Here is a 12,625-nt window from a genome sequence, read left to right on the forward strand (position 1 = left end):
AATTGGAAATTTTCCTGCAGGACAGTTTTAGCTTTGGGCTTTTCAGTATTCTGTTATTTGTCTAGTTTTTGGTCAGTGAAAGAAGTAAAATCTGTATATATGTATCTCCAGAGTATTCTCCAATATTAATGTGGTAAATCTTTTTTTTTTTTTTTTTTTTTTTTTTGGGACAGAATCTCACTCTGTTGCCCAGTCTGGAGTGCAGTGGCACGATCTTGGCTCACTGCAACCTCCACCTCCTGGGTCAGGCGATTTCTCCCATCTCAGCCTGCCAAGTAGCTGAGATTACAGGAGCCTGCCACCATACCTAGTTTTTGTATTTTTTCTTTTAGTAAAGAAGGGATTTCACCATGTTGTCCAGGCTGGTCTCGAGCTCCTCACCTCAGGTGATTCACCCACCTCAGCCTCCCAAAGTGCTGGGATTACAGGTGTACGCCACCGTGCCCATTCTTAATATGATAAATCTTTTAATTTAGGGAGGCAGAACAGAGAGCATTCACTATATGAGTAAGTTAACAGATTTTGGAATGCAGTGGAAGAATTTGATGCAGAATAAAGCATGCTTTCATGCAGATCCATAGTCATTGCAGTTAGAATTCAAGTCTGCAACAGACATAGATTGGCTAGTGTAAAGAATCCCCGTATTAATATTCAGTTCTAAAATACAAACTGAGATGTAGACCTTTTTAAGACATTTCACTTTATTAAATAGCTTTTGGGTTGATAGAGTAATGTAATTTTCTCACTTTGTGTCAGAGTCCATTGGCCAGCTACTTGTACTACACTGTATTACATCATGGCAGACAAAAGCATTGCAGCCCAAGGTCAAGGCCATGCAGTGAGTTAGGGATTGAGTTCCTGCCGTTTTTCAGGACTTCTGATTTCTAGCCTAAGGTTCTTACTCTTTGATCCCACCAGTGGGCACTGACTGGATCAGAGGCAGTCACTCCAAACATTGCTTTTTTAATGGTAGGAAATAGAAACGAAACACACTTGTTTCCACTGCAAGAATGAGCCTGATCAAGTTTTCTGGTGTCAGCACCTGTCTTAGTTCTATATTACAAGCTATTTACACAGCTGAGTCAGGAATTGTCCTTCATCTGTACTTGCTACAAAACAAGAGAACCCAAACTTTCTTTGCCACTGTTTATTGGTTAGGAACCTATGATCATGCTGATAAATTACTGAATTCTCCTGTTACAAGTTAGGAAACAGTGGGGTTTTGATTCACTAGACAGTGTTGATTTCTGGTTTCCCTGGAACCATTGTTGACTGAACAGGAAACTGTTTCTGTTATCTCTGCTAATAATAAAGAGCATGGTGCAGATATTCAAAATAAAATGATTTATAACTACCCAGAAGGTACAAATGCTATCAGGACAAGTTCCTCATAGCACAGTAATGTCATTTGGAACACAAGGTAGATTGTTACATAATTAATATGTTTGTGATGTTTAAATTATTGCATGTATAAAATTCTGTAGATGTGAAAATTATGGTGGAAAAGAAGTGTTTTAAGAGTTTGTCATTTTTAAATAACAGAGTGTATACATGCATTACTTCGTCAGCTGATGTTTCATTGTTTCAGAAGTTGCGTATAAATAACTATCTGAAATGCCCAAGTAAAATGCTCTAAAATGTTTTAGTATGTCCCTTTTTATAGTGAGATATCTTTTCATAATTCAAAAATTTTGTTAAATTTTAAATCTAAATTATCTCGTCTTTTTCTCACATTTTGGTGTGAAAAACTAAGAACATAGAATTATTTATGTTCTTAGTGATTTTAAGGACTTATTTTTTAGTGTATTGTAGACATTTTTATTTAAAACATGTTTTTTAAAAAATTATTATAGCTGTATGTTGATGTCTCATCTTGAGGAACCAAAAGTAACAGAAGATGAAGAACCACCCACAGAACAAGATAAGAGGAAAAAGATGGTAAGTTATAAAAGTAGCTTCTAAAAATTAAGAACCACATATTATCATTTTCTGTAGGTTCAGAAATATCTATAGTCTGTCCATTCAGCTATATATCTATCCATCTATCCCATGTTACAGAATTAATGTAAGGTGTACCCTAAAACAGATACATTTTATTCCTAGTACAGAAAGTTGAGGTTAACTTTTCATCTGAAATAACTGTTGCTTGTCTTAATGCAGAGCAGATGATTTAGTGTTTTACTTATGGAAAGTGTGTGACCTGCAAACCTTATTTAAGTTGATATGTTTATTCTTCTGTTTTGAGGAGATGTACTGAAATTTCCTTGCATTCTCTATTATTTTATAGATCTTCACATGAACTTTTGCTGATCTGCATCACGGGCTTTTATAAAAATGCCCTTAAGTTAACCACTAACTTGTTGTAAAAACCACTAATTCTCACCAGAGAAATCTGATAAGGAGAAAATAACAAAAAAAAGGAAATATCTAAAATATCTTGCCTTTTAATATTATATATAATCCTGAGTGTTTAAATATTTATTTTGACCATAAATATAAAATAGGTACATAAGAAACTATTTTTTCCCTTTTCTTTTGGAATCTTTTCTTGTCTTCTGGCGTCATCATTTAACTAACTTGATTATACCTTCTTTCCTCATTTGCAAAATGAAAACAATTGTATCTACCTCATAGATAGAATAAATAAATATTTAAAATGGTTATGGATACCTAGTAATTACTGTGTAAGAGTTAGCTATCATTTTAATCTGATCATTGTATTTACACCTTGCATTACAGCACGTCAGCCCTCAAGGGCCTAATCTTTAGCTTATAGCTAACATGCACTGCTCTGAGAGCCTTCTTTTAAACTGTTTGAATTTAACTCATTTTACTTTGCTTTTATGCTAGGTATCATCTCCCTAGCACATAGTGTAGAGGAAAGGACAACATCCAAGGATTCTTAAGACCTGAATTCTAGTCCTTTTTGTACTATTACTTGTGACCTTGAGCAAGTCACCTTGCCTTTGTAGATCCGTTTGCCTCATCTGTGAAAAGCGGCAGAAATTGGATTAGCAAATTTTCAGGGTCTGTGAACTGAAAAATTACTGTTAAAACTCTTAATATCATTACTTTTCTTCCCCCAAAACAATGTTTGTACATATAATAAGTCCTCATTTAACATCATTGATAGTTTCTTGGAAATTGTAACTTTAAGCAGAAAAACATATAATGAAACCAGTTGTACCATGGGCTAATTGATCTAAACAAGAAGCTCCTACAGCATATTTTTGGTCACAAAAACATCACCAAACTTCTAAATAAAGATCCAAAACACTTCTAATATTTAACAGTGAAGTAAGTGTGAGCTGTACATACATTTAAGAAAGATTAATAAAAACAAGTTAAATTATTTTCCCTTGTTTTTGGTGAATCAGTGAGTGATGATGGTTGTGGTTGTGGGTTAAATCAAGGAATAAATGTTTGCAAAGTGAAAATTGTAAGGAGCACCTCCTACTGCCATGCAGTTCAAAAACGAACAAATCTGGCGAGCTTGCTGAAAGCTTTCATAGAGCAGCATTTATATGCATTTGTGCGACAATCATTTGTATTCATTCATTCTTTCATTTTTGCAACCCACTTATTCTGCTTTACGGTATTGGGTGGCTGGAGCCTGTCCTAGCAGCTAAGGGTGCAAGACAGGAACCAGTCCTGGACAGGACACCATTTCCTGACAGGGTGCACTTGCACACACCCACACTCAGATGGGAACAATTTAAACACACCAGTTCACTTAGTGTGCACAGCTTTGGGATGTGGGAGGAAACTGGAGTACCCAGAGAAAAGTCACCCAGACCTGGAGAGAACATGCAAACTCCACACAGACAGTGGCCCCAGCCCGAATCCATTTGTTTTCCTTTTCAAAGTTATAATGAAATGATGATAGCAAGGACCTGCTGCTCGGTCATGCACTGCTCAACAACACAACATTTCGGTCAACAGCAGACTGCATATGATAGTGGTCCGATAAGATAATGATACCATATTTTTACTGTACCTTTTATGTGTTTTGATGTGTTTAGATACACAGATACCACTTGGTTACAGTTGCCTACAGTATTCGCTACAGTAACATGCTGTACAGATTTGTTGCCTAGGAGCAATAGGTTATACCATATAGCCTAGGTGTATTGTAGGCTGTACCATCTAGGTTTGTGTAAGCACACTCCATAATGTTTACACAAGGAACTTGCCTAACAATGCATTTCTCAGAATGTATCCTCATCTTTAAGCAGTGTATGACTATATATCTCGAGAAGTATTTTTCCTTTGAAATTAAACTGTTTTGTGGTTGTTTTGTTTTGTTTTGTTTTGCAATGGAGTCTCGCTCTTATCACCCAGGCTGGAGTGCAGTGGTATGATCTCGGCTCACCGCAACCTCCGCCTCCCAGGTTCAAGCAATTTCCATGCCTCAGCCTCCTGAGTAGCTGGGACTACAGGTGTGTGCCACCATGTCCGGCTAATTTTTTCGTATTTTTAGTAGGCACAGGGTTTTGGCATGTTGGCCAAGCTGGTCTCGAACTCCTGACCTCAGGTGATCTGCCCACCTTGGCCTCCCAAAGTGCTGGGATTGCAGGTGTGAGCCACCATGCCTGGCCTATGTGGTGTCTTAAATACATGGAAAGTATTTTTTTTTTCACCTACAGTAATAATAACCTTTAAGTATAGCCTAACATTTGTCTTTCTACCACTCACACCCCCACTTTATCATTCTAATTATATGTAGTATTGGTTTATAGAACAACCATTTTTTTAAGTGGCTGATTTTAAATTATTTACTACAGTAGATATTTAATATAGATTTATATTATCATCTCTAGTAAGATTTCCAGTACCTTGGTCTTGCTCTTGGATACCCACTGCTCTTGGATATGCTGAGGATACCACAGCAGTTTTTGACTGAAGCTGAGATTGTGTATTGTATAACATCTAATAAATCTAATTATGAATACATGCTAATTTTCCAACAACTTTAAACAAAGAAAATTTGTTTCACTTATCTCTTAGAATTACAAGTTAATGTATTTTTTCAGTAATTATGTCATTCTTGAACTGTATTGTCTATAACGTTAGACATTTTTTAAGAACTATCCAGCGATATCTTGGTTGTTTCTTCAAAGGAGGAGAGCTGGTAAATGGTTATGAATTATTCTTTACAAAAAAATCAGCAAAGGTTTTTCTCATTTTAAAATGAAATTATTTACTAGGAAGAAAAATATAGCTGCTTAGTTCCAAGGTCACATAAATGAAAATTTAATTCGCTTACTGTCGTTGTTGTCTTAAAGTAGTCCATAAAATGTGGTGTCTGTGTTTCAGCAGCTGCTTTGGTAGAGAATAGCAGTAGTGATTGTAGTTCAGAAAGGCAGATGATTAATATTATATCAAATGTGCCAAATAATTTTCCATAGGTTTCTGAGAATTCTCTATATTTTATTTCAAATAAGGATGAAATTTACACTCAGGAAAGCTATTAAGCTGTCCAGCCTTTTGATCTCCCTTTTCATTCAGCCTCTCTCTCTACCTTTCATTTCGGTGAAATAATACTTAGAATAGCAAATGCAGCCCAAGCATTTCATTTAATATATGTTTCCTTTCTGTCCAGTATATTCTAATTAGTAGAACAATAATTTTATGACCTTTACTATAAAGACTTGAGCTAATGTATTAAGATCTTTAGTTTTTTGTAATTTTTTGAAATCCGACTCATAGTCACTTGTAAGTTCTAGTTTTGAGCATTTTAATGCTTTCTCGCAACTCTATGATACCAGCTGACAAAGTATTATTATTATTATTATTATTATTATTATTATTATTTTATTTATTTTTTGAGATAGTCTTGCTCTGTTGTCCAGGCTAGAGTGCAGTGGGTGCAAACATGGTTTACTCAGCCTCAACTTCCTGGGCTCAAAGAACCTTCCTGTCTCAGCTTCCTGTGTAGCTGAGACCACATGTGCATGCCACTACGCTAATTTTTACATGTTTTGTAGAGACAGGGTCCCACTTTGTTGCTTAGGCTGGTCTCGAACTCTTAGGCTCAAGAGATCCTCCCTTGTCAGCCTTCCAAAGTGCCGGGATTACAGGTGTGAGCCACTCCACCCTCACTGTTTTTTCATATTATTACTTGTTTTTTTTTAAATGGGCAAATGAAAACTATGTGTATCTGTGGTGTACAACATGGTGTTTTAAAATATGTGTATATTGCAGAATGGCTGAATCAAGCTAATGAGCAAATCTATTACCAGTTGAGCTCATTCAGAAAGAGAAAAGTTGGGCCAGGCGTGGTGGCTTATGCGTGTAATCCCAGCACTTTGGGAGGCCGAGGTGGGCAGATCGCTTGAGCCTAGGAGTTCAAGATGAGCCTGGGCAACATAGGTGAATCCTGCCTCTACAAAAAAAAAAAAAAAAAAAAAAAAAAAAAAATTAGCTGGGCATGGTGACGTGCACCTGTAATCCCAGCTACTTGGGAGGCTGAGGTGGGAGGATTGCTTGAACCTGGGAGACAGAGGTTGCAGTGAGCCAAAATCATGCCACTGCTACTCCAGCCTAGGCAACAGAACGAGACCCTGTCTCAAAAAAAAAAAAAAAAAAAAAAAGGAGAACCCTTATGTCTCATTACAAACCACTGAAGTTACAATGTTGTGCGTGCCGGGGCACGGTGGCTCACCCCTGTAATCCCGGCACTTCGGGAGGCCGAGACAGGCGGATCATGAAGTCAGGAGATTGAGACCACCCTGGCTAACACAGTGAATGAAACCCCATCTCTACTAAAAATACAGAAAAATTAGCTGGGTGTGGTGGCATGTGCCTGTAGTCCCATCTGCTGGGGAGGCTGAGGCAGGAGAATGGCGTGAACCCGGGAGGCAGAGCTTGCAGTGAGCTGAGATTGCGCCACTGCACTCCAGCCTGGGTGACAGAGCAAGACTCAGTCTCAAAAAAAAAAAAAAGTGCATTATCATTTGAATGTGTTTTAAATTGAAACATATATATGGCAAGCACAATCTGCAGCTTTACTTAGCTTTTTAATGCAACCAAGTATGTGTAGAGTGCAGCTCTGGCAAGCTTGGCATCATAGTCTTCTGCCTAGGCTCCAGTATATGTAAGTAAACTATACGTTGGGTTGAGTTGCATTTTATTTGATAAATGTATAAGTACATCCTAAGTTTCATGCCAAATATAACAAATCCTGAGCATGGCTTTTGTAAAGTCTTAGAGTGATTATTGTTTCTGTTCTGCTCTTGCCAAATACCGCACCGGCTCAAGGATGGACAGGAGTGCTGCACTGTGAGAATGGAATTGTCCTGCAATCAGAGTCTACACATAGCTAACATTTTTCTTTCAGAGCACAGAGACGTCTCCCTCATTTCCCCCTCCCTGCTTTCCCCTCCTTTACTCATCAACTCTCTGAAAACTTTTATTTTATCTAACTTTTGGATCTAGAAGCTTTCTTTAGACTTGTACTTATTAGAATTTAGAATACTTCATCAAAAGGAAAGTGACACTTATGAGTTGAAACTATTTCATAAGGTTTTCTGGAAGTCTTTATTCCAAATATAATGTCAACAGGGCACCCTGTGGTAGTGGCTTGGGGTGGGAGTTTTTAAACTCTCTCTGGATGATTTTGACCGAGAACCAGTAGATTGATTCTTTTGCCTGCTCCCATTTGCTTCTAGAAAACCTCAGCAGAACTACTATAAAGATAGAATTGTATTGGTACTGATAATGTACTGTGTTGTTCTTAATTAAATATCAGTAATTTTTTAATGTATGCATAAAACACATTTTCCTTTTGCAAATAATAATATGAGAATAATTCATCATATTGGTGGCTTCAGAACTGCCCTTTGAGAATCCTTACCTTACAGCATTCAAATAATCAAGATAAATTATAGCATTGCTGAAAATACTTTTTAGTATTCAGCTTACATGCAGTCCACCCAGGTTATGAGTTGAGAGAACTTTTTTCTTTTCTCAACTTGCGCAGTTAACATTTATCACTTCTAGTGTCATGCCACATCTCTCTCTTTTTTTTTTTTTTTTGGAGAGTCTTACTCTGTCACCCAGGCTGGAGTGCAATGGTGCTATCTCAGCTCACTGCAACCTCTGCCTCCCGGGTTCAAGCGATTCTCCTGCTTCAGCCTCCCAAGTAGCTGGGATTACAGGTGTGCACCACCACTGCTGGCTAATTTTTGTATTTTTAGGTTAGAGACGGGGTTTCACCATGTTGGCCAGGCTGGTCCTGAACTCCTGGCCTCAAGTGATCCACCTGCCTTGGCCTCCCAAAGTGCTGAGATTACAGGCATGAGCCACCACTCCTGGCCTCTCATGCCACATCTTGACCCCAAACCTTGAACTCCAACATTTATCTCTCATTACGGTCTCTTCTTCTTACTAAGCATTCCTTTTCTTTTGGTAGATCTATTTTGAACTTTATCTGGAGCCCTACAATTTTTCCCTACTTTGTCCTCTTAAATCCTGGAGTCCCATATTCTTTGCTGTTTTTACCTTTGGACAAGCCATAGCCTTCACCCTCTCTGTTTCAGACTTACTGGATCTGGGAGCCTGGGAATCAGGCATACATATTTTCTAAAAGCTTCACATGTTCTTTTGGTGTATAACCAGGGTTGAAAACCACTAGAATAAGAATTAAACCCCTTGACAGTCTTTTAAGAAAGACCTCTGCAGTCTGCCTCCTTTTAAACCTTGTCCTATATTCTCATTCTGTCTCCTTCACTGGCTAAACCAAATGACTTGTCTCCACACATTATATGGTTTCTGCCTCTACTACATGCTAGTCCTCCATCTGGAATAGCCCTTTTGTCCCTTTTCTCTCCGCTAAGTTTTCTCATCTGCCATTTTAATTCCCATATATACCGTGTCCCCCACATAGACGCAACCTCCCCCACTGTCCACGTCTTGTACCACAGTGTTACATTTGTTACAGCTGATGAACCTACATTGACACATCATCACCAAAAATTGATAGTTTATGTTAGGGTTCACTCTGGTATTGTACATTCTGTGGGTCTTAATAAATGTATAACGATGTGTATCCAACATTGTAGTATCATACGTAAGAGTTTCACTGCCTTCAAAATCCTCTGTGTTCTGCCTATTCATCCCTCCCTCCCCTGAGCCCCTGGTGTTTTTACTGGAACTGCAGCAACTCCACGTCCTGCCAGATCCTCTCTAGCTTCTCTTACTTTAGAGCCAGGCGCATGCCTAGTTTCATAATGAAGGCATTGGCTTCTCTTAGAAGATACCCCATCAGCAAAGTTGAAGACTTGGAAGTGATGAGAGGCTGAAGGGTGTTCCCTTCTGTTGTTATAGGTTCTACTCATTCTTGCAGTTTCACTTTGCCCTGTCCCTTGGGCCATATGACTTCAGGCTGTAGCATCACCAGCACAAAAAGAAACAACCTTCCGTGGACTAGATGTTTTACTGGCTCTCACAATCATGGAAGATCAAATCCCTATAATAAGGCCAAATATATGATTGATACAAGCTCCCCAGTGCCTAACAGCATGTATGATGTATATCAGGTGCTCAGCAAATGTTTGTTGAGTGGATAAGTGACTGGATGAATCCATGAATGAATGAGAGACACAGTCCCTGCCCTCAAGGAGCTCCTAGACCAGTGTGGAGACAGAACTGAGATGTAGGGCCGACAACACAATTGTGTCATTTTGACATCTCTAGTGGAGCAGTCTGGAGAAGAGCTGGGCCTGCCCCTGGACCTCCCAGTCACCAATGTCTTCCTGGTTTGGGTTTATGCTGGGTGAGGTGATGGGCACTTCATTAGACTGCCATGTTAGTTGGTCTCCCCAGGGGTCTGGGAGCACATAATTCAGTGTCCTAATGTCTAGCAGGTTGACGGCAAGGCTTGCTCCTGAAAATGAGTTTCTAACTGTTGTGTGTCCAAGTGCTACAGCAAATATGAGGTCAACTCGTAGTCACATGTGTAGGTCTGCTTCTGGCGCCTGCTCCTGGGACCACATTGGATGTGGCCATTGGCGATACTGTAATTGTAGCAGTCCCATTTAGGGAAGCACTGCCTAGCTCTCAGGAGGGAATAACAGCAGTCATGGGTGAGGCAACACCAGTTGTTGGCATCCACCGGCTGCCCCTGGCCCACCAAACCACAGTGGCAGCCATAGATGAGGTACTTGTAATATTACTGGATATACTTTATCATACTGTTTGAGTGAATAAAAGCATAGGCTTGAATGCTATGTTAACCTGGTTAACATAGAGGTACTCATATTTGTTACTTTATTGCTTGCCATCTGATTATTTTTTTTCCTTCAAAAATTACTGAAATTATTTTGTTTTTTTTTCTTTATCCTTTGGCACAAGATGATCTTTACAAAGTTTGTAGATAGATAATAGGAAAAAGCCAGCTACATATTGAATAACAGTTTGAAAGATAGTGAATACAAATTATTGCTTCTCATTTTGCAATGAGAAAGCAGTTTTACTATTAATTTTTATCCATGTGTCTGTCTTTTGGTTGTCACTGGTTTGTTGTCACTTATATGTTGGTTATCACATATCACATATATTTGCACCAAATTTGGTTATCATAAGGCCCAGTTTATAAAAATGTGTGCAAATCCTCACACTCCATTCTTTTAAGACTTAACAAAATTAACAATATTAAAAGCATTTCTCTATTTACTCTTAAGTAATCAAATAATCAAGTGATAATAATCAAATGATCAAGTAATCAAATAATCCTACCTGCTACCATTGCACAACTAAATACATAATGGCAATAGGACTAGCATCTTCAAAACGAATCCTTTTTTTTCTTTTGTATTCATTCCACGTACATTTTTTAATGCTTACCACGTGAAAACCATTGATCTTTATAATCATTACTTCCTCTGAGAACCTATCTTCTAGGGTATTTTGATCAACAGTACATACATAGTATTTTTAAAGTGTTAGATATCATTAACTTATTACCAGGCCAGTTTCTTAAAATGGAAAGATGTACTTGTTTTTATCTATGCTTTGCTCACATTCTACCTGCTTCTCTAAGTTTGATTAACTGACTGTTGTACTGCTGTTGATACATCCTTATTTTTGTTTCTAGATGATACACTGAAACATACAAAAAGCCGTTGTAGGACATATAACTTTAACTATAAATATTTCAAAATTGTAAACCAAACATAGCTTTCCTTATAAATAAGGCCCACAAGCTCAATGTTAAACTTATCTCAAGTCTTAGAAATACACTGTGGCCATGGGTAGTTCAGGTCCTAAAAAGTGCAGAGTTGAAAGTGACATTAAAACAATCCAAGAAGATAGGAAATAATGAATTGAAATAATCCAACTGAGATGCAATAAAGATACAGATTGATAACCAGCCATCCTAAGGTAGCAGTTCTTCCTGTGATAGAGCTAAAATGTTAACCAAAAAATAGTTTCAGATTATAGAGGTTAAGATCCTTCACAGTAGGCTACATAATAGTAATCAAAGACACAGGAAAAGAAAATTCCCTTGAAAATGCCTTTGGAACTAAATAAAGTGATGATTGTGATGGTTATTTTTTAGTTGAGATTTCAAATTAATTGCCTGCTGATATCAGTATTGTTCTTGAGTATTGCATAGCAGACGGCCTCACTATATCTCCCTTATTTACTTGAATTTTACTAAAAACCTTAATCGTGATGAATTCAGTAACTTTGCCCCTGTTCACTTGGAAACGTTGGCAACATGGTATTGGCTCAAGGTAAATAAAATCTTCAGGTTTGTAAATGAAGAATGTGGTCTCATTTGGGAGAACTTTTTTAGTAACTTAGGTAACATGCCAGGGTACCTTAGACTGCCTTCATGGCAGTTTTTCCTATTTCCTGTTTTTCTCTTCTGCTTCTTTTTCTCAATAAATTGTAATACTTACTGTCTTTTAATATAAGGGACTTGTCTTTCAAGGGAAGGAAAAGTAAGTAAACTTTTTGAAGAATTGTTCTGCATGTGGAAGTTGCCATTTTGAAGAAATTGATTTTTCATTATAAAAGTAACCTATAATAAAAACCACAAAATGAATGATATGGTGTGAAATAACATTCCCCTAGGTAACCTTTACTAACATTATGTGATAAGTCCTTTCAAATATTTTATATACATACATAAAATATATGACCTATATGTATTTTAAATGTTAAAATTATGTTACATTCTGTTCTGGTGCTTGATTTTTCTTAAATGAAGAACTGCATAATTCAGTGAACCAATATTTTCCAAATGATCAGTGAGTACATGTTAAAAAAATCATTCAAAGGTAAAGATTTATTCAGAGACTAAGATAGGCCAATGGATTTTAATGTGACAGAGAATGGGGGTCTATTGATAATGGTTTCAGATTTCTTTTAAGAAACTACTATTTGTGAGTTTCAGTGTAGTTTCAAAGAATATCCAAAATGGTCAGCAAAGGCTGTTAAATACTACTCCATTTTCCAGCTGCATATCTGAGAAAGACTGGATTTTCTTTACTTTAACCAATATACATAATGCAACAGATTGAATGCAGAAATAGATATGAGAATCCAGCTTTCATTTAAGCCACACATTAGATTTCCAAGTATGTAAAGCAGTGCCATTTTTCTCACTAAAGAGATA

General features: G+C 37.5%; 1 protein-coding gene across 6 annotated transcripts in view; it reads left to right on the top strand.

The window, feature by feature from the left end:
* Positions 1-12,625, top strand: part of IPO11 (importin 11) — a 229,996-nt gene that overhangs the window by 200,225 nt on the left and 17,146 nt on the right. For 4 of the 6 annotated variants that reach the window (XM_032145222.2, XM_058433927.1, XM_058433926.1 and 1 more), the window contains exon 29: positions 1,854-1,938. The exons of 1 other annotated variant lie outside the window; for it this stretch is intronic. In XM_032145222.2, the coding sequence (XP_032001113.1) occupies positions 1,854-1,938 (85 nt within the window). Of the gene's footprint in view, positions 1-1,853; positions 1,939-2,287; positions 2,342-12,625 lie in introns of those variants that run through there. One more of the 6 variants, XM_032145223.2, reaches the window with a different exon arrangement.

This window comes from Hylobates moloch, unplaced genomic scaffold (genome assembly GCF_009828535.3).
Source record: "Hylobates moloch isolate HMO894 unplaced genomic scaffold, HMol_V3 SCAFFOLD_23, whole genome shotgun sequence".
Lineage (NCBI taxonomy): Eukaryota > Metazoa > Chordata > Mammalia > Primates > Hylobatidae > Hylobates > Hylobates moloch.